Consider the following 21,064-nt stretch of genomic DNA (forward strand, 5'->3'; position numbering starts at 1 on the left):
TCGTCCGCGATTCAGTTATTATCCAAGTATATAGTTCATGCTCATTCGGATCACCAAATTAACCCAATTAACTAACACGGTGAAGTGGTCTTTTTTGCTCGGTATCAGTTGGAATTGGTCACATAAGTCATGTGGCTTTTCTCCTCCTCTCTCACCATTAACAACAATTCATGTTTCTTCATCTCTAAAAATCTTTTCTGATGTAACCAGCAGCGGAGAAGCCAAGAAGATAGAACCGGCAGCGAGGACTAGAAAGATGCATTGAGGTGTATTATTATGAGTAGGGCTGATCACTCTATCTATTAATTTTAATTCGATTCTTTATTTTTTTTGGTTCGATCCGAATAACTTGGATATCCATAAGTCATCAGAGCAAACCAGATATTAAAAATCAATATCTATTAAAAACGAAGCAAATTACAAATATTAAAAAATTTAGAGTCGGATATCTTTTCGCTCCGACTTTTATAAAATAGATGTATATCTACAGATAAATATAGTTTTAAATGTGTCATTTTATATATTTATTATTCTAATATATAATTTTACTAATTTTATTTATAAATTAATTATAAAATTATTAAACTAAGAAAGGAATATACAATTTTTATAAAGACTACTTTTCTAAAATTTTGTGTTTCATGAAAAAATTAATTAATTTTTGAAATTTATGGAACATAAAGTTTCACTATAATTATTTTTGTATTTTATCTTATGTAAAAATATTGTTTGAAAATAAACTTGTATAATTGGTTTGCAAATCACGGAGGATCAACCTTCTATTGCACAACAATTGATTAAACAACATTTTTTTCTAGATTTGATTGTATTGAACAAAATAAATGAGATATATGTAAAATCAATAAATGTTAGCAAATATTTTTAAAAAATTTCAGATATTCGGAAAATCAGGTATCCATATTTTATCGAAACAAAGCAAATAAAAAAAATTAAATATCCGTAAAATACAAAATAAATTACAAATATTAAAAATTATGGTATTATTTGCTTCGTGCTCATTCTTAATTATGAGAGAACATAGTCCCTTGAATGTGTGTGTGTGGTAGTATATATATCAGCGGGAAAGAGGCTTTAGTTACAATTTATGAATGTTGATAAAGTGACATAATGCGTTGACACTATATAATATATAGTCCTTTTTTTTCCTATGGTCGATGCGGCCATTCTCTTGTCTCTGTGCGGCAGTTCGGCTCTCGGGTTTGCTGCTTCTCTTGTAGGTTCACTTCTGGAGGGTTAGCTTTTGTTCGGTCCGCTCTCTCTATATGAGATTTCGGTTCAAAGGGTGTATACGGTCACAAAGGGTCGGATTTGGAGACGGCAATCTTCAGGTCTGCCGTTTGAACGACGGCATCGTCGCGTGAAGGCTCTCTCTCGTGCCGTCGGAGGTGCGTCTGTCTGGTTTGGTAGTAAGTCTGTGCTTTGATTCTTCGAGTTGGTTGTGTTGGGAAGGTGGTAGGAAGCTGCAGGAGCCGTAGCTTCTAGGTTTGAGGGCGCCTATCTATCGGTAGCTCGTGGTAACTGGCTATCTATCTCCGACCTTCTGGTTTCGCTTGGTCTTAGCGCGTCTCGCTGTTTAGCTAGTTATTAGGTTTGTCGCTCTTCTTTGGTTTCAATTCATTGTTGCTTTTGTCCGTCTGTTTAGTTTCATTATGCAATTCCGCTACTAGTTGTCTCTGTAAACTCTGTCAAAACTCAAAAATGGTATAATATTTAACATTTTACCAAAAAAAAAAATATATATATATATATAGTCCTTTTTGGTTAGTGAAGTAAAAGTTTGACTCGTGCCCATAATTTCATTTGTGTACTACTAGAATACCTTCAAGAGAGTATGCGTCTAAAGCCCACTGAGTTAGTGTTTCAATGTTTAGAGTTGACTATTTTTTTGTTTGAAACATTTTTTCAACTAAATTTATATATTATATGATTTTTGTGCTCGACGTACGAAACTACTCTTTAAATATAATCCAGACAAAACAAAATATGAACATGAGACTATTATGTTTATCAAAGAAGACATTGGCTTTGTAGTAGTAGTTGATGTGTCTATTGAATTATAATTCCACAACACTACCGCATTTTCTTAAAAGTCTGTTCACAGAGATACTTAAGAAAATGAGTCTCCAAAAGTTTATCTCTTATGCGTTTTCTCTTATGCGTTTTCTCTTATGCGTTTTCAGCAAACGCTTCAATTTATCCTGCAAGAGAAACATGTTATAATATAAGTAGCAGTTCAGAAATACTTAAACACCAAATGACTGATCTTTGATAAAAAAAAAATTGACAACCTGCAAATAGAGCTTTACAAATGGAATAACAACTAAACGGTTCTCGATGACTGATAGTCTTGCAAATTCGTGTAGCTTCTTGTACGTCCACTCGTTCAGCAAAATCTTCGCATCAATGGAAATGACCTGCAAAAAAGCCGCCCAAGATTTGCTTTAGTCAGCTGTCATGTCACAGGTCAGAACTTACTGAAATGAAAAAGAAGAAGACGACCTTCTTGTTAAGTGAGTTTCTGAGCTTCCACAGATTTCTTCTGACTGCATCATTCTGTACAGTAGTAAAGAGCTCGGATGTACCATCCGTGAATTCTTTGTCATCTAATTCTCCAAATCTTGGAGTAGCAGCTCCTTCAAGAATATCCTTTACCACACTGACAAAACAACGCTTCTCACACTTACGTCTAAGCACCAACGCATATCTGCTCCTCTGATAAGCATTCCTCCACTTGTCTTCTTTGTCACAAAGGGCTTCAGCTTCACCCAACATCTTATCATACGTTAGCAGCTTGTCTCTCTTAGTGTAGTAGCTTTCTTCTTTCCTAGCTGTGGAACGCACTATTCTCAATGCTGCTAACCATATTTCAAGATTCTGTGTACCCTCTGCCACTTGGGACACGAACTCTGCATCGATTGGTGGGCAGTCTAGAAGCCAAGAGACAATCTCATCACCCTTAGGTATCACATGGTTATAAATTCCACTGGACTTGAAAGTCTTTACTGTCCCTACGTCATCATAATCACGATGCTCTCCTTCAAACAGTAGCCTCTCATCTAGAAGCAGATTAAAACTAACTCTCTGAATATCGATTCTTTCCTTCACCAGCGACTTTACCCATAACCCATCAACCACTTTCGAAACCAAACCTGCACGAAGATCTGTGCTTAGCTCTCTAACATATTCCAGAAGGTATTCAATGTTCTTCTCTTCTAGAAAGCAGAGACATTGAGGGCTCTTGAAGAATTTGCATTTTTCAAGGTAGTCCCCAGGAACTTGAGGCAGTTTCACATTCTCCTCTGTATAAACCATCAACCAATCCCAAACGCTGTGTGGCATAATATCGTTTTCAGAATAATCTTTGAGAACATGACCCAACTGTCTGAGCATGTCTTTCCGCGTCTCATCAGTCGCTATAGGCCAATCACAAGCTCTTCCTTGCGCTCAATCTTGTCTTTGATCACATTTATTGCCTCCGCTGTATCCACAGGCTCCCAATTCCCACAACGTATCATGCTAGCAAAACACTCATCCAAACGCCTAGGACGGGAACTGCTTCGAGGTTGAAACTTTTGGACATGCGTCTCTAGAATGTGCCATGTACAGTCTACCAAGCAGTAATTGACTTGTGGACAGATGCGGCATTTCCACTTTCTCCACCGAAGAGTATCGTCGATGCACAAACACTCGGAAAAGTGTCTTCTCTCAGCCTTTGTCTTGGCATGGACAGACTGTATATAATCCACAAAACCTCTACTGTCCACAACCAACAAGTCTCTTTTGCTTTTCTCATCCAGCTTACTCCACAACTTCTTCAATAGATCAACATCAGCCTCTCCCTTCCCCTGTTCTTGTGTTTGATCATCCACGCTAGTTGTATCATGCACAACCATAGCGTTATTTGCAGCCTCAATTTTTGACTGCAAATCATCTTCTATTCCTTGAGGTTCAAGGATCTTCATGCACAATCCTAGCCCTAGCTTAGCCTTGGAATGAGCTTTCTCATAGAACTTGCTTAGCCCAAGCCTATCACCCAACTCAATAAGGGAAAGAGAACACCCGTGGAAGGATCGTACAGATTCCGGACAGAGACGACTTGAAACCGAGTAAGCATCAACGCACGCAAACAGGTACACAGTTTTGAGTTCGTTACCATCCGCTACGCTCGCCAATTCAAAGAACACGTCGCCTTGGAGAAGATGGTGGCGATAGCATGATGGATTCGCGCCGTGAACGGAGATGGTTGCTTCTGTTATCTCCAACACCTTCACGTAATCACCTTCATGGAGGAACACTTCGGCTTGAGCGTATGCATCGACTATCTTCTCCTCGTCCGTGGCTCCAATTTTCTCTGAGCTAGCCATGTGATGTGATTCCAGCTGTCGCAGTCCTCTTCTGGATTTTCTCTGAGAAAAGTTCTTCTTTCTTGGACGCCAAGCTTCAAGATTATGGGAGCGCCAGAAAGAACGTAAAAAAAAAGCTGTTAACTTTCTTTTTTCTTGAGAGGTGACACGTGGAGACGAAAGATTTTTCGATGATATAAAGTTTTGATTTTTGGAAATGAATCCCTCAGTGTGAAATTTCGTCGAACACCTAGCGTGCGAGTATTAAGTGGTGATTGGTGCACATAAAAGTAGTAAATTATAAATTACGTATAGAGGTTTGTGTTAATATTAGTTACCTTCGTTCAGGAGAATAGAATGTAGTTTCCATCTCTAGAGCTCGCTTCACTTTCTCGAGATCGAATGTCTTGTTGTGATGTGATCGAGAAATGGAGAGTGAGAGTGTCTGAGAGAGGAGGTGGTGACAGGTGAAGAAGGATATCTTTAATTATTCCTAAATGTTAGTTACCGTGTTATTCAATACAAAGTAACACCATTTCAAATTTAATCTCAATTTGTTTTCTTAATTTTTAACCTTTACTTTGTTGGAATCAATTTCTCGAAATTTTAAATTTAGTCACTCTCCTCCGTACCAACCATAACCCCATCAGTTTCCTCTTGGACAGAGTTAGATTAAAACGTTTATGATAATATTACCAGACAGATATATACTTACAAAACTAAATTCATTCATTTGGTTTTTGTGCTAAACTTTTTGAATAGCCAATGAAGCAGAATGATAGTTAGCATAAAAACAATAAGGATGCAGCAAGATTGTCTACTTCCACGTCTTCTTCTCTCATCAACTCTTGTGTCTACTAATACTTCGCTCCACTCCTCCTCTGTCAAGCTAACTGTAACATTCTTCGCTGTGCAGCCGCAGATTTCACATACACTGCCAAGAACACAACAAGAGAGGTTTAAACCATGACTTTTCTGTAAAGAGATTTGACTTAATACTGAAACTTTTCAAGATGAATCTTGTAGAGATTAGTCAATGCGTCAAAACACAGAGTCCACAACATTATTAAGTCTAATAATGAGTTCTTTACCTGTTTCCTCTTAGCTTGAACCAAGCTTCTGCGCAGTGAAAATGGGCAAGGCCAAGCTCGTTTTTGCATTTGCAACCAATCTGAATCAACTCCAGGGTTACTACTGTCGTCTTACCAGAAACTCTATCAGGTGTTTGATCAGACCCAACATGACATATCCTGCATATACTTTGCCCATTATCACTTTCTCCTCCACAACTACTCAAATCCACCACGTGGAACTCCTCCGCCTTTTCCTTTGCTGAAGCATCACTCTCTCTAAGAACAGAAGCTGAGACACGTGTTGAAGTATCCTTCTCTACCTCATGAACAACGTTACAGCATCCAACACCATCTTTGCCCATTCTTGAATCATTTTCATCTCGTTGTTGCCGTTTAGTCTCGCTTTGTTCAACCAACACATGTTTTGAGACAGAGTCACTGGTTTCACCCTTGACAAGCACAGATCCACTCGAACTTTCACAAACACTGATCGATCTCAAACAACTTTCCGGGTCCATTTTTTTGCTCCAAAAAAGACAAAAGGGTTTTCAGTTCCCAGGTTCCTACAAAGTTCGAGATCAAGTATGACTGTAATCAGACAAAGTGTGAACAGAAACAGCATTGCCCTTAAACTGAAAACAATGTAAATTGCTCAAAAAATCAAAACTTTACCAGAATCCAGATCCGCTTGAGAGAAAAGAGACGAACTTTATGAACCAGAGGAACAATAAAATCTCAACAAAGGTCTCGTTTTGTTTCAGCTTTATGCCTCAACGGAAGAAAAATAATTAAAAAAACTCGCATCAGAGATCCCTTGAGGGAAAACGTCGCTACAGTTACTCTAATCAGCTACTCTTCGGTTGAAGTTTCTTCTTCTTTGCAATTTGTCTGTCTGTCTGTTTCGGTAAGCACGAGCTAACAGAAGATTTGGTTGGTACCCTTTTCTCTTAAATATATATATAATAAATAAATAAGCATAAGTAAGTTTGGTGAAGATGATTTATCAACTCTAATTCTATTTAATTAATTAGCAAAACCTTGTTGCCAAAATAAATACTAAATAAAATGGCTACTATTATATTGTAATCATATTCCTTCCTTTTTGTACTAAGCATTGGTCAGACAAATTTAATAAGAAGTTAATAATAGAGAACACATATTTGTATAACTTAACAATTTAAGATATAATTTAATTAACTAAAATTAATTTATCAAGAAAATTTGATCATTAATCACATAGGACTTAATTAATCATCTTGACTATGGGATCTTTATGTACTCCACATATTTATAAATTTAAAAGTGATTTTGACCCAAAAAGAACTATATAAATTCAAATATTTGGTAGGTATAGCCAGAAAGAGAAAAAGAACATTATTGGACGATTAAAGTGAAACACTAAACCGGCAAAACCATTATAGACTACTCTGAAAAGTTCATACCTACCCTCCTATACCAACCAGAAGCAAATATGAATCAATAATGAATAGCATAGAGATTGTAAATCCATTTATGGCTACAAAGCTTAAAAATCTAAAAGACATTTTACCACCCAACCCATATTAGATTTTAGTAGAGATAAGGGTTGCATAGGAAGTACCATACTATAATTATCAAAATATGATCTTTTATTAGATTAAAAAGAATAATTTCAAATAGATATAAAATAATAATTGGGTGATGATAAGTCACACACAATACAAGTACTGAGTCAAAACACAAACATGTAACAAAACTTATGAAGGAGGGAAGAAACGGTTTAAGTTAAAAGGGAGAGTGTAGAACTCCTCATTCCTGCTATCTCCTTTGAATGTTCTGAACTTAGCCCACCAAGGCAACCCTCTGTCTTTAGCACTCTCTTTGTAATCCAGAGTATTGTCCAAGAACACTGCAATCATCAGTGCCACCATTGGTGAAGAGGAGAAGATTGTGTTCAAGAAATCATTGAACCAACCAGCATTGGTGTGAGCTGGACCATGCAATGCCTTCATGGAGAAGTCTCTGAAGTACTCCGGGATCGATAGTCCTAAGAAGAGAGACACTCCTGTGATGAAGAGGTTTCTTAGGGAGTTCATGTTTGTGAATTGTAGGAAAGAGAGTCCAACAGAAGCTGTAACACCAAAAGAGAGATGTGTTTAGATAGATCAAAGTTGTAATGATCCTGTGAGATAAGGTAGTACTAACCAACAAGACCGAACAGGACGCAGTACACTGCTGCAAATATTGTGAAAGGTATTGAAGCAAACAAGGCTCCAAATTTGCCTGCAGAAAGACAAAACAACAATACTTTTTAGAAAGAAGAAAACATCTTAGCTAAAGCTGATGGTGTGTGATGTGATTGTGACCTAGCATTGAGAAGAATATCATAAACCCTGCTGAGATTTGAATAACTCTGCGGCTACCAACACGTGTGCTTCCTAGTAATCCAACATTCTCTCTGTAACATTTACAAGAATGAATAAAACTCATTAGACTAGTTGTTTGTCCAACCAATTGAAGAACACATTAGTTTGAAACTCCATCTACTTACACAGAGACGCTTGAACCACTTAGCGTTCCAAATAAACCGTTCAAGAGGATCCCAATGCCTTGCCATCCAATACCGCGGCTAAGTACATGAGGTGGAGGAGGCGTGGCACTAGCCAGGCGTGCAGCAGCCTTGAAAGCTCCAGTTGACTAAAAAAACATTCACAAAGAGTCTTCTTTAAAGAACATTCTCACATCAATAAGATTCTTCTTATTATGTTACATTACCTCAATGAGTGAAACTAAAACAGCAGCCATCATACCAAAAGCATGACCAGCATCAAAGCTAGGAGCTCCCCATTGAAGTGGATAAGGAATCTTGATCCTAAAAAAATTCAAAGAGAGAAAAAGCTTATCAAAAACACTATGATCAAAACTCTATTTTAGGAAACATTAAGACGCAAGAAAAATAACTAACCAAGGAGCTGAAGAAATGAGGTTAGACATATCAGTTCTGCAGTTTACTTGCGTCTGATGCGGTCGGTGTTTGTAAGCTCCACTAGCTGTCAATAGATGTGCGTATGCCCACACAATGATTAAAGCTATAATCATAGCGAATCTCTCCACTACTGGGAACTGTCTGAACTGAAAGCTCTTTAGATACTGCACAAGAAAGAACACAACAAAGATCAGTTAAGAAGCCTAATCAGAGAGACTTTAATAAGGTCACCACATAAGTAAATAAATAATAACCTGAGAGAAGAGGACAAAGAGGATAAGCATTGGAATCCCTATCTCAACACAAGTACCCACCTGCAAACACAAAACCAAAAATCAAAACAAGAAACCAAGAAGAGATGATTCTTGAATCTTTAAAGAGAGACATACCATTGGGAAACCTCTGTTGAAGAGTCCAAAACCAGTTAATGCAATAACAGGAACCATACCAACAGGACTAAAGAATCTGAAAATAAAAATAAAAAAATCATTAAAGTTTACACCTTTTAATATGGCAACAAGCATGTATATACCTTGAACATATTGCCCACATCTGGCTGAAACCTAGGATGATCTGAACGCTAGAAGCAACGATGACCGCGCCTTGTACTGCTCTCATTGTACTTAGAAATCTCTAAATTTTTCAGATTCAGACACTAGAGTTAAGATCATTCAGACAAAAGCAGTAGCTTACTGTAACAAGAGAAGAGCAAACATACCAGTTGTGGATCTTCAATACGGGTCAAAGAAGAGTCGTGGATGATTGAAATGATCGGAATCATGAAGGCATAAGAGCCTCCTATCACAGTTGGGAGACGAGTTCCAAATAATGTCTGAAGAAGAGTGTTCACACCTTGAATGAAGAGTAGTGTCTGAACAACTCTCACTTTATCACCCTACACAAGTGTTTTAAAGGGGACAGACACATCAATGGAGATTCTCCGGGATAAAGAAACAATGGAAGAATGTAATAATACTCACATCGTCTCCACCCATCATAGGAACAAGAAAGGAAGGGATCATCACTGCAGTTCCTAAAGCAAGAATGTAATGCTCGAAACCTAAAGCTATTGCTTCTCCTGCAAACAACACCATCAAGAAATAGAAACTCAGACAAGTCTTAGAACAGAACAGAACCAAACTATCAAATGGGTTGGAAGATCGTACCCCATGGAGGGTTTGAGTCAATACAGTACTCTAAACCCTGAAGCTGGTCCATTGGTGGGTGGCTTATCTCCTCTGGCTTTACAGGATCCATGATCTGTTCAAAAGTCTTTTTCTTTCTTGTTCACAACAATCTTGTTCTAATGATATTATCTGGATGTGTTCACTAACTAAAGGATCTAAATGGCTAAGAAAGCCTAGTACAGAGAATGTTAACCTAAAAGAAAAAGAGACAAAGGGGCAAAATGAAAAAGCTTTACTTTTTCGAAGTTGCAGCTGAGTTAGAAGATAACTTTTTTGGTAGTGGTGGTGGCAATGAAATGGTGATGACTAAAGATTTTATATGAATAGAGAAAGGTTGAAAAGAAAAGGACCGTTGAAATTTTTTTATTACCGAAAATGCCCCTTAAGGAACTGCCAAAACAGAATACTACCGTTACACTGTTGTTGGGTTGGTAAACTATGATTATTAATTTTTTCAACTTTACACATCAACAACTCTTTTAATGCATTTAGTTATGTTTCTGTCATTCTCCAGAGTTAAAGAATCTATTGTCTTCATTCAACCTTTCTTTTAATTAGTTTCAATTTACACTAATTCAATTATCAAGACTTTTTAGTTTGGTGTTCCCAACTCTTCTTGTTTTAAGTTCTCTAGTCCATATTTCAATTCTTGGTAAAGCTAGCAAAAGTGTTTTGTGACAAGTGTGTCTTTTATCATAAGGTTTCAGTTACATATCGAAAGTGCAAAACGGAACACCCGTGTGAAAAGAATGACAAACTTCTGAATGAAAACGAACAAACTTCATTCTTGAATTTTTTAAATATATTACTTAATGTAACTGTAGGTTTTGTTAACGTTGGGTAATCCTTTTTTTTTCTTTTCCTAAGTTGTCGAATCTTATATTATTTAAATACAGATATGTACTTGTTTCAGAAACATTATTAAAAAAAAGTTAAACTAATAGAGTTATATTCTTCATAGGTTGGTAACTGTAAAAAAAAAAAAATCTTATAAAGAAACATCTACATTTCATATTTTGATTATAATTAGCATAATATACAGAAGTAAAAAAGTTAGGATAAAATACTTGGTAATCGATTAAGAAGACTTGACCATGATCAAAGCCAACCAAAGTTTAAAGGGGCAAAAGAAAACGTTATGATTATGTGAAATTAATGTGTTTCGGAAAAGAAAAGAAAATGAACCAATGAACATCTCTTTTGCTTTTAATTTCTTTATATTATTTTAAAAGAAAATATTATCTTGGGGTCTGAGTAGTGAATAGTAATAAGATGGAGCCAGGAGATGGGTCCAAGAGACGGTGCAGGTGTAAAAGGACTATCTGACTGAGACACTCACGTGCGTCCCAAGAAGAACAAAAATGGGGTCATTTGGGTTATGGACATAAAAACATAAACAATACAAAAATTCACAATGCGTTTGTTACACATTGACATACCTAAGAAGAACCTCTCTGTGGTTTAGTCTCGTTCACCTGTTGACTGATACAAGACCCAAAACCGGTGCCGTTTCATGACTTGAGTAAAAATGAACTTAATTGTTCATGTCATGCATGCTGCTGTAATTTTTCTCCTCTGCCTCTCGCCTCCATTGCTGCCTATGTGATTCAAGATAAGCACATGCTTGATTCTATTCTTTCAGGCCTATTTATATCTATGATGCACTAAATATGGAACGGAGAAATGTTTGGTTATCTGTACAAATATACGTAAATCCCAAAGCTTTGACATAAAAGCTTTGTCATTCATACTCTTAAGTGGTCCAAGGTTTTTGTTTTTATAAATGAGACAAAGAAATGGGACTTACGAAAAAGCTGTGTATCCAGAATCAGCAGTGACATATCATTGCACTAGACGGGGTTCACGTCACCCAATTAAGGCAAACACCACAGAAAGAAACAGCTTAAGCATGCCAGAATTCATCTCAAAGTCTCCTTGTACACACTCTAATCCACTACTAAGTACTACTTAAACCTGGATGTCGTGCATATGGTTCTTTCTACTTTCTTGCCTCTCCTTTACATATCACTCTCCATATGAATTTATGCGAGCGACACATCAATAAAGATTAACTATGCTGTATCGCACAACGGAGCTCCTCAACAAGATGCAGAAATGGAACTCCTGAATGTGCCTACAAAACCGGGAATGTTTTGTAAGAAACAACAAAATGTCAGCCAGGAAACGCAAAATGGCTTTGTTTTTTCCACAAACAGCTTATCAGGGTTTATATGTTTAGCTTTGTTACTCTTATTATTATCACACATACGAAAAACTGTCAGGCACTCAGAGTAATCAAGTTTTATGATACTCTCGTTGTAGTTTTTTTTGTATGAGAAGTAGGAAACGGCAAAATGTGTTTTGCATATGGTTGAATACCTGTTATGTAATGGCGTGGCTTATTTGTTATACATGTATCATGCTCAGTGTATTGAAATCTCTCTAATCAGACTTGGATATAGATTATTATGTTTTTGTTGACTCAAACAATTCATTACCAACAATAAATACACTAATTCTTCATTTTTTTTCTTTTGCTTCTTACAAATTCACTGAATTTCGAATTTTAAACCCTTCTTTTAGAAGTTGACAAAAAAAAACACTTCTTTTAGATAATTTGTTTTATTATTTACGTAATACACAAAGATAATATTATCCAGACAAATGTAATAACTTAACGTGGTCTTCATAACGATAATATGTTCTGTAATGAGGATTATTTTCATTAGTCTATGAATTTTCTTATGACAGTAATATAACAAAAGTATATAAAACAAGAAAAATCTCGTCGTGCTTGCAATTTAGGCTTTAATTAGGCTTTTAGGATAAGATTTTTCTAGAACATTTCGGTATAGGTTTTATAATGAGATCCTAATACGCATCAAAAAGAAATGAATTGATTGGGTTGAAGAATATTTATTATCCACAGTGGATTAAAATTTGGATATCGCTTGAAAGTCAATGGTTAAATGCATGGACTATGTCTTTACCAAATTAAACTATACCGGATTACGACTCTTTTATATATAAACTAGATTTTCAACTAAACAAACTGAACTGAATGTTTTAAAATAAATTGGTTGTTAAAGATGTTACTATCAAACATTTAACGATCCAGAACTAATTAACAATGGTCTAGTAGTTGAAAATTTCATCGTGGAATAGAGGGTGCTTCATTGCGATTTCAATTATCTTAATTAGCCACTGTGGACTGCCTAAATGATAAAATTACACAGCACTTGACTTCACGTACTCTAGGGATTATAAAAATGGATTTTGATTAGAAGTCTCCCACTTATATAAAAGGAAAAACACCTTTCACAAATATGTGTTAATACTCGTTTTATGTACAAATTCAAATAACGCTACGTCAATACTCTCTCCGTTAATATGCGTTTTATGCAGAATAAACACTTTATATGTGTTAATATCCAACATTTATTAACAATATATTTCCGTTTATTTTTTTATTTGTTGAAATATAGTGTATACTATTATTTGCGAAGTAAATTTTTGCAACGGAGCTCTCACGTTAAAAGTTAGAGCGGTTAATATCGTTTATACCCTTAATGAATAATTATATAAATTAGTCGAAATATAAAAACGAATTTCAAATCTATCTGATTAAAAAAATGATTAAAATTAATAATAAATCGTTTATAACCTTAATGAATAAATTATATAAATAGTCAAAAATAAAAACGAATTTAAAATATATCTGATTAAATAAGTGATTAAAATTAATAATAATAAAAATTATCTAAAATATAAATAATTAAAAACGAATTTCTATTAATACTATTATATTTATATATTATATTAGATAATTGACTATAAATAAATATAATAAAATTTTCAAAAATAAAAACATGTTTTAAAACATAAGATAATTGTTAGATATATTCTATTGTTATCTGAAAATAATATTTTATTAAAACATGTTTTAAAACATAAGATAATTCTTAGATATATTCTGTTGTTATCTGAAATTAATATTTTATTATAAAATTTATAGTTAGATATAAAAGAATTTATAATTAAATGCTAATCAAACAAATAAATATATTTTCTAAAATATATGTGAATATCTTTAAAATTTAACACAACAATAAGCATATATATATTTTGATAAAAAGTGATGAATATATATTAATAATATTTTATTTATATGTTATATCTGATAATTGACTATAAGTAAATATAATAAAATTCTCTAAAATAAAATATATTTTTAAAACATAAGATAATTCATAAATATGTTGTGTTTTTATTTGAAATAATATTTTTATTATAAAATATGAAATATAGAGTTTAATGTTTGATTTATATTTTTAAAAATATAATTAATAATTTATTGTGTTGGTTTTGATTTAATATTTATAAAAAATATCTATAAAAACACTATGCTCGCATGTGCGGGCAGAACACCTAGTTATAAGTATAAGTAATGATTTTTTTTATTTTTAAAATTTACAAAATTAAAAAAAAAATTAATGTATGTGCACAAATCTAAAAGTACAGTCAAAATTAAAGGTTCCAGCAACAAAACATTGATAATAACTTTTTTTACTGATAACTTAAATGTATTATCAATGCTTTTACTCAGATATGTCTTTCAGGCCACGATTCACTAACTATGGCGTAAAAGAAATGGGAGACAAGATGTTTAGAAATCGTATCTCATCCCTCCCTGGGCACATGAAATTCGTAACGCGATGATAGTGTGCAGAGGCGTGCCTCTATTGTATTGAAAAAGACATTCGCCTTAGGGCTTCGATTAATACATATTTTTTTTAGAGTTCCAAAGTTTAAAATAATTTATAATCTAATGGTTTACACTTATTTTTTAAAAACCCTTTTTCATATAGTAGACTAACTAACCTTCTGAATTCATGTATTTTTTTCTATATGACATAATATAGCATAAACTTATTATTTTGCAGCGTTAGATTTGTGTATTTGGTGAAAGCGATATATCATATTACAAAATTGTTTTTATTATAGTTGTAATAAGTTTATTTTTAAAATTTGCTAAGACTCTTCGCACGGCACTGATAGTGTGGTTAGCAACTAGGATCGGATCTCGTAAGACTATCTCCAATAGTTTATTCAATTTTTCAATCTAAAATATAGTAGTTCTATAATAGAGTTTAAGTTTTCTCCAACGGTACTCTATTTTAAATTAGAAAAAAAAAGTGATAAATAAAAATAAAACAAATTACTCTATATTTGGAGTAAACTTATTTTTTACTCAATTATAGAGTGAGAAATAAAGTACAATTAAAGCATTTTTACTCTAAACTCTATTTTATGATAAAAAATAAAGTGAGGTTGGAAATACCCTAATATTATTCAACTATATTCTATTTTCATCCGTTTGGAAAAAGAGAAATTGCATTCACTATACACAACAAAAACCAAAGTTCATTAACTAACTAAAAACACTCCATCTCTCCTATTTTCTCTTCCTATCTCTCTCTACTCTCTCTAAAAATCTAATTTCCCCTATTTTTTTGGTTATTTAGCAAATAAGCTCTTGAAAAGACGAAATCACATTTGTTGTAGAAAAGGTTATTTTCTGATCTGAATAAATGGAACATTAATTCAAAAAATAAAATAACTATGCACTTAAAAATAGTCAAAGTCGAGATGCAAATTTTTTTTTTGAAAATTATCGAGATGCAAATTAATATAAGGGATTTTATAAAAACCGGGGTTTGGAACTTGGAAATATGATCGCTCTTTGTAGCTTTTAATTTGGGTTTCCTCGGCTACGTGAAGTCCAACGACATTCTACAACCACCGACTCAGCCACACACACGCGGTTCCAACAGATACCACCCACAAAATCCAAATATTTGCTGGGGGAATATACATGTGTGACAACTGACAACATCCTAACGAACTATTGACTCTGCTTATCGACCAGAATCACTCCAGTTTGATAAAAGTCAACCTTATTTTATTATTTGTCTATTAAAAAATTAGAACAAGTATATGAATTTGCAACTCTGCGTATTGGATAAACCGTATTTATTTAATATATATCCATAAATTAATTTGTAAATCCGTCCAACGGATTTGGAAAATTTGGCATCAGTTTAGGAATATTTTTATAACAATAATTAAATGAGATGACTTTTCAGCTTATAATAAACAAAAATAAAAAAAAATGTCAACTTCCAAAACCGTTATAAAACGAATACGAAATGGCCAAAGTTAAGAACATCATTACAACCGGAACAAGACAACCAAACCATATCGTATTTCGTTCGGTTCTTGTTTCATTGTCTTGTTTTATTCGTTTTCAGTAAAACGTGTCCAAAAAGAAAAAAAAGGTCTAAGTTCACCGATGGCTCTGCGTCTTCTTGGTCGAATCGTTACTAAAGCCGTGAAGAAAGAGAACAGTCCAGAGAGTCCCAGGAGTCCGAAAACCCCACAAGGCTCTGTTCTCATGGACAAGTACGACCTAGGAAAGCTTCTAGGCCAGGGAAGCTTTGCTAAAGTCTATTTAGCCCGGAGCATTAGTACAGGCGAGAACGTCGCCATCAAAGTCATCGACAAAGAGAAGATCGTGAAAAGTGGATTGGCAGGGCACATTAAACGAGAAATATCCATCCTCCGCCGCGTCCGCCACCCTTACATTGTCCACCTCCTCGAGGTCATGGCTACGAAGACCAAGATTTACATTGTGATGGAGTATGTACGAGGCGGAGACCTTTTAGGAAAGGTATCTAAAGGGCGGCTTCGTCAAGGAGTCGCCCGGAGTTATTTCCAGCAACTTATCTCATCAGTTTCCTTTTGCCACGGCCGCGGTGTTTACCACCGTGATCTCAAGCTCGAGAATCTTCTTTTGGACGATGAAGGGAACCTTAAGGTATCTGACTTCGGTCTCAGCATCGTCTCCGAGCAGCTCAGGCAAGACGGTATCTGTCAGACGTTTTGCGGGACGCCTGCTTATTTGGCGCCTGAGGTTTTGACGATGAAAGGCTATGATGCTGCCAAGGCTGATGTCTGGTCTTGTGGAGTGATCTTGTTTGTGTTGATGGCTGGTTATCTTCCCTTTGAAGATAAGAACATTATGGTTATGTATAAGAAGATACACAAAGGAAAGTTTAGGTGTCCTAAATGGTTTTCGCCTGAGCTTACTAGGCTTTTGACCCGGATTCTGGACACGAATCCAGATACCCGGATCACGATACCGGAGATCATGAAGCATAGATGGTTCAAGAAAGGGTTTAAAAATGTCAAGTTCTATATCGAAGACGATAAGTTATGTAGAGTGGATGACAATAGTGAAGACGAGTCATCATCAGTGTCATCGGGCCGATCATCGACTGCTTCAGAGGGAGATGCAGAGTTTGAGATTAAACGAGTTGGGTCAATGCCGAGACCCGCAAGTCTAAACGCATTTGACATCATTTCCTTTTCTTATGGATTCGATCTTTCGAGTTTCTTTGAAGAAGGAGGACAAGGAGCGAGGTTTGTATCTGCTGCTCCCGTGACAAAGATTATATCGAAATTGGAAGATATTGCGATATTGGCCAACTTTACAGTGAGGAAGAAGGACTGGAGCGTGAGGCTAGAAGGTAGTAGAGAAGGTGCTAAAGGACCGTTGATTATTAAGGTTGAGATATTTGAGCTGACAGCATCTCTTGTGGTGGTTGAAGTGAAGAAGAAGGGAGGGTTTATAGAAGAGTATGAAGAGTTTTGCAACAAGGAGCTTAGACCACAGCTAGAGAAACTGATGCATTACCAAGCAAATGAAGTTGAAGTAGCAATGGTTTTGCGACCTGAAACTGAAGAGAGATGAAGTTAAGAACTTGGAAGGTCGAGAGAGAAAGACACAACAAGAAAAGGTATAAATATTATTTGTTACTATGCCATTTATTTTTATTGTTCTGTGATTATTATGTGTATCTAAACATGAATGCGAGAGTACTTGTAATAAATGTGATAGGAAGATCAGAGAATACAACAAGTAAACAAAAATAAAGAGTGAGATCATAATGCAGTTTAGATGGTTTTTGCTGGCGATTATAAAGCTAGTTTTTCGTTGATTGCTGTTGTACAAGTATCTCTAGAAAGAGAAGAGCTTAATGGAAAATCTTTCTCGGCCTTTCCTTTCTTTTTTAGAAATTTCATTTTTATGCTTCATAAGAGAGAGTAAATGATCAAACTGAACCATTCAAATGTTATTGTGATTACACTTATAGTTATTGCACATAAGAAATCTGATGAATCCTCCACATTGAATTTTTTTTTTTTTTAACTTATCAGAACCAAAGTTAGGCTCAATTATTCTACTCCCGGTCCAAATAGCGATTGCTTTAGGAATAAAATTAGTGGCTGTTGATAACTTTCGCTCAGATTCCAAAATCAAAACTCAATAGGATCGTTATGCAAATATATGATGGAGACATACACATGTTCTCTAATATCAAGATTATTGTTCATGAAAGAAGATCATCCTCATTTGGAATAATTGGATCAGTCAAAATTTGTTCAAATCGAGGCGAGTGTTAAAAAGCAAAACTTCCATGCTTGGTGGAATAGGAGACTCAATAGGATGAAACTGTTAGCAGCTGAAATTTAATTTCTTGTGATGTAATACTAGTTATCGTCTCGCAAATGGTTGAAGCAGCTCATGCAAGGACATTTTAACACTAGCTAGAAGTGATATTGACAAGATGTTAATGATTGTTTCGAGTATAACATTTTCACATGTGTCCTAATTGTCCACATCTATTACAATTAGTGGATAAGTACGCATATTTTACAACCACCACAGAAATAAATTACAAGGATATCATTTTGACCAACAATAAAAACACTTGCATAATTCTTCATTATAATTTTTATATGCATCCAAACAAATATAATATCTTAATGTGGTCTTCACAACGATAATGTATTTGTACCATGGGGATAAATTTCATTAGTCTATGTATTTTCTTACGAATGTATTCGCCGTGCTTGCAATTTAGGCTCTTATCATAAGCTTTGCTGGAAATATTTCGAGGTATAGGTTTAATAAACTGATTCCTAAATTCTCATTAATAATGAGAGTCATAAATTCTCATTTAAAAGATTGAATAATTTTAATCGTATTATTGTATCAACTATCAGTTTCTTACTTTTTATTAACCAGAACAAAGAAAACATTAAAAAGCCATAATTAAATAGTTTGAAGTGTTGGCTAATAACCTAAACGGTTTGAAGACTGTTTTTTTTTAATGGTAAAATGTTTGAAGACTGTTGTGTTTACACAATGGATTTGAAAATATTGTTTAAAATAAATGGTTAAATGCATGGACCTTTAACATATTAAACTATATCAGATTTTACTTAAAACTCTAAAACTTCAACTAAACAAACTAAACCGAACGTTTTCAAATAAATTGGTTGTTATTGGTGTTAGGGCATCTCCAACCCCACTCCATATTTTACTCCAAAATTGAGAAAATGGAGTGGGAAATGGAGTAATGAACAAAAAATAAAAGGATTACTCCATTTGGAGAGAGACAGAACGGATTGCTGGTTTGGCCTGGATTTTTTCAGATAGTGAGGGCAATATTCTGATGAAGGGATCGACCTCAGAGGACTTTGTCCCCTCCCCACTAGTGGCAGAGGGTTTGGCTATCAGGGAAGCCTTGCTACAGGCGCAGGCCTACGGTTTCAACAAGCTACTCATCAATTCCGACGCTCAGATTATCATCAGAGCTATCAATGAGAGGGACTCAATCAAGGAACTTTGTGGAATCCTGCAGGATATCCAAAATTTATCTTGTTATCTCTCTGTTTCAATATTTCGATTTGTTCCTCGCAAAGACAACATGGCTGCAGATGGTCTTGCCAAGAGTGCTCTAGCCTTGGCTTGTAATGGTTAAACTCCTTTAATTAATGCAATGATTTAGTTGTTCAAAAAAAAGAGTAAAATATGGAGTGAGGTTGGAGATGCTCTTACTATCATACCTTTCACAACTGACAACTAATTAGCAATGGTCTGGTAGTTGAAAAAAAGTCATCATGGAAATCTCCCACTTATAAAAATGAAAAACACCTTTCCCATTAACGCTACGTACGTAAGAAAACAATTATGTTGCTTTTCTCTTTCCAAGTTAATGCACCGACAAAAACGTTGATAAATAACTTAGAATTAGAATTCTCCCATAACTTAAATGTATAAGCATATAAAGTCTATAACGTGCATGCATGTTGAAGTTATTGGCAAAAACTTTGAATGCACTTAACACCGACAAAATATGTGTGTTTTAATTTATATTTAAGCATGCGCAAGAAAATAAATTTATTTTATTTCATCTCTTCGTTCTGTTTTCTTCAACTATTGGCGTGTTATAAGTATATTGGCCTATCACCACTATTGTCTTATGATGATACATTACATTGCCCACAGTAATTTCTGACCAATGGATGATTTTCCTTCCATCATCATCACGATTTCAAACTAACGTTCTGGACGATACCAATGCACTTAATGGAGTAGTCAACTCGAAATGCAAAATTAATATTACACATTATATAGAAACTGAGTAATATAGCTATTTGGTGTGGTCTTTGACTCTCTGTAGCTTTTAATTTGGTTTCGTCAGCTACGTGAACCCACGAGTCACAATCTGCACCGACTCGACTCAGCCACACATACGTGCAGTGGCGGAGGCAAGAAATAATTTTATTGGGGCACAAATACTAAATGGGCTTAATTATACTATTGTTATATGTATTTTTAGAGGGTTTAAACAAATTTATGGGGGCAAAAATATTTTAGAGTAGGGGCATATAGATTGAAATTAAGTAATTTACACTAATTTTTAAAATTTTGTTGGTTTCAGTGACCTCCACCTTACTGTACGTGCTCCGCCACTGCATACGTGGTTCCCACAACTACCACCGCAAAAATTCCACTTTTTTGCTGGGGGTGGGGGATATACATGTGTGACAACATCCTAACGAACCATGACTCTGCTTATCGACCAGAATCACTCAAGTTTGATAAGTCACCCTTATTATCTGTCTCTTAAGAAATCACAATATGTATTGTAGGAAACATGACTGCAACTTTTAGTATAGGATAAACATTTATATAATATATAACCCCAAACTAATTTGTCGGCCCAGCCAACGTGTCCATCTGGTGGCAACTAAATGGATTTGGATAAAATTTCAACATCAATTTAGCAATCTTTTCAAACTATAAAAGTGAGATGACTTTTCAGCTTATAATTAAAAAAAATGGTGAAAATAAAATAATCTCAACTTCCAAAACCATTATAAAACGAATACGAACTGGCCAAGTTAAGACATCACTACAACCGGAACAAGACAACCCAACCATATCATATCTTCGTTCATTTCTTCCCTTCGACCTCAAACAAATGGTATTGGAAAATTAACTTAATTTTCTATGTTGCATCCAAATTTGACCTTAGTACATAAGTAAAAATCCTACATATA

General features: G+C 34.8%; 4 protein-coding genes across 4 annotated transcripts; 1 reads left to right on the plus strand and 3 right to left on the minus strand.

Annotated features, from left to right (window-relative positions):
• Nucleotides 1-2,051: 2,051 nt before the first annotated feature.
• LOC106448943 lies at nt 2,052-4,385 on the minus strand. The gene is made up of 4 exons (XM_048781134.1): nt 3,530-4,385; nt 2,521-3,458; nt 2,310-2,435; nt 2,052-2,219 (listed from the first exon to the last, which is right to left on the minus strand). The coding sequence occupies exons 1-4, from the start codon at nt 4,383-4,385 to the stop codon at nt 2,160-2,162; spliced, it is 1,980 nt and encodes a 659-aa protein (XP_048637091.1). The 3' UTR covers nt 2,052-2,159.
• A 649-nt stretch (nt 4,386-5,034) lies between these two features.
• On the minus strand, nt 5,035-6,375 carry LOC106447512 (E3 ubiquitin-protein ligase MARCHF2-like). The gene is made up of 3 exons (XM_013889450.3): nt 6,110-6,375; nt 5,456-6,000; nt 5,035-5,298 (listed from the first exon to the last, which is right to left on the minus strand). Exons 2-3 carry the CDS (start codon nt 5,953-5,955, stop codon nt 5,094-5,096), a joined length of 705 nt encoding a protein of 234 aa, XP_013744904.2. The 5' UTR covers nt 5,956-6,000; nt 6,110-6,375; the 3' UTR covers nt 5,035-5,093.
• Nucleotides 6,376-7,047: 672 nt separating this feature from the next.
• On the minus strand, nt 7,048-9,878 carry LOC106447511 (nucleobase-ascorbate transporter 2). Its single transcript, XM_013889448.3, has 12 exons — nt 9,569-9,878; nt 9,383-9,480; nt 9,121-9,297; nt 8,935-9,035; nt 8,792-8,867; nt 8,657-8,716; nt 8,382-8,566; nt 8,192-8,288; nt 7,968-8,113; nt 7,783-7,874; nt 7,622-7,699; nt 7,048-7,547 (listed from the first exon to the last, which is right to left on the minus strand). Exons 1-12 carry the CDS (start codon nt 9,657-9,659, stop codon nt 7,174-7,176), a joined length of 1,575 nt encoding a protein of 524 aa, XP_013744902.2. The 5' UTR covers nt 9,660-9,878; the 3' UTR covers nt 7,048-7,173.
• Nucleotides 9,879-13,912: 4,034 nt separating this feature from the next.
• On the plus strand, nt 13,913-17,848 carry LOC111215996 (CBL-interacting serine/threonine-protein kinase 13). Its single transcript, XM_022720267.2, has one exon. The coding sequence runs from the start codon at nt 15,942-15,944 to the stop codon at nt 17,400-17,402; it is 1,461 nt and encodes a 486-aa protein (XP_022575988.1). The 5' UTR covers nt 13,913-15,941; the 3' UTR covers nt 17,403-17,848.
• The last annotated feature ends 3,216 nt before the right edge of the window (nt 17,849-21,064 follow it).

This window comes from Brassica napus, chromosome A5, assembly GCF_020379485.1.
Source record: "Brassica napus cultivar Da-Ae chromosome A5, Da-Ae, whole genome shotgun sequence".
Lineage (NCBI taxonomy): Eukaryota > Viridiplantae > Streptophyta > Magnoliopsida > Brassicales > Brassicaceae > Brassica > Brassica napus.

What these genes read in the sequence shown, in the direction of transcription:
- LOC106448943 (XM_048781134.1), bottom strand. Translation starts at nt 4,385, where the DNA reads ATGGCTAGCTCAGAGAAAATTGGAGCCACGGACGAGGAGAAGATAGTC. An exon ending in GAAACTCACTTAACAAGAAG is followed by an intron (nt 2,436 to 2,520) that starts GTCGTCTTCTTC and finishes GCTTTTTTGCAG; the next exon opens with GTCATTTCCATTGATGCGAA. An exon ending in TTGTAAAGCTCTATTTGCAG is followed by an intron (nt 2,220 to 2,309) that starts GTTGTCAATTTT and finishes TTTCTCTTGCAG; the next exon opens with GATAAATTGAAGCGTTTGCT.
- LOC106447512 (XM_013889450.3), bottom strand. Translation starts at nt 5,955, where the DNA reads ATGGACCCGGAAAGTTGTTTGAGATCGATCAGTGTTTGTGAAAGTTCG. An exon ending in TTCAAGCTAAGAGGAAACAG is followed by an intron (nt 5,299 to 5,455) that starts GTAAAGAACTCA and finishes TGTTCTTGGCAG; the next exon opens with TGTATGTGAAATCTGCGGCT.
- LOC106447511 (XM_013889448.3), bottom strand. Translation starts at nt 9,659, where the DNA reads ATGGATCCTGTAAAGCCAGAGGAGATAAGCCACCCACCAATGGACCAG. An exon ending in TCTTTGTCCTCTTCTCTCAG is followed by an intron (nt 8,567 to 8,656) that starts GTTATTATTTAT and finishes TTTCTTGTGCAG; the next exon opens with TATCTAAAGAGCTTTCAGTT. An exon ending in TTTTAGTTTCACTCATTGAG is followed by an intron (nt 8,114 to 8,191) that starts GTAATGTAACAT and finishes ATGTTTTTTTAG; the next exon opens with TCAACTGGAGCTTTCAAGGC.
- LOC111215996 (XM_022720267.2), top strand. Translation starts at nt 15,942, where the DNA reads ATGGCTCTGCGTCTTCTTGGTCGAATCGTTACTAAAGCCGTGAAGAAA.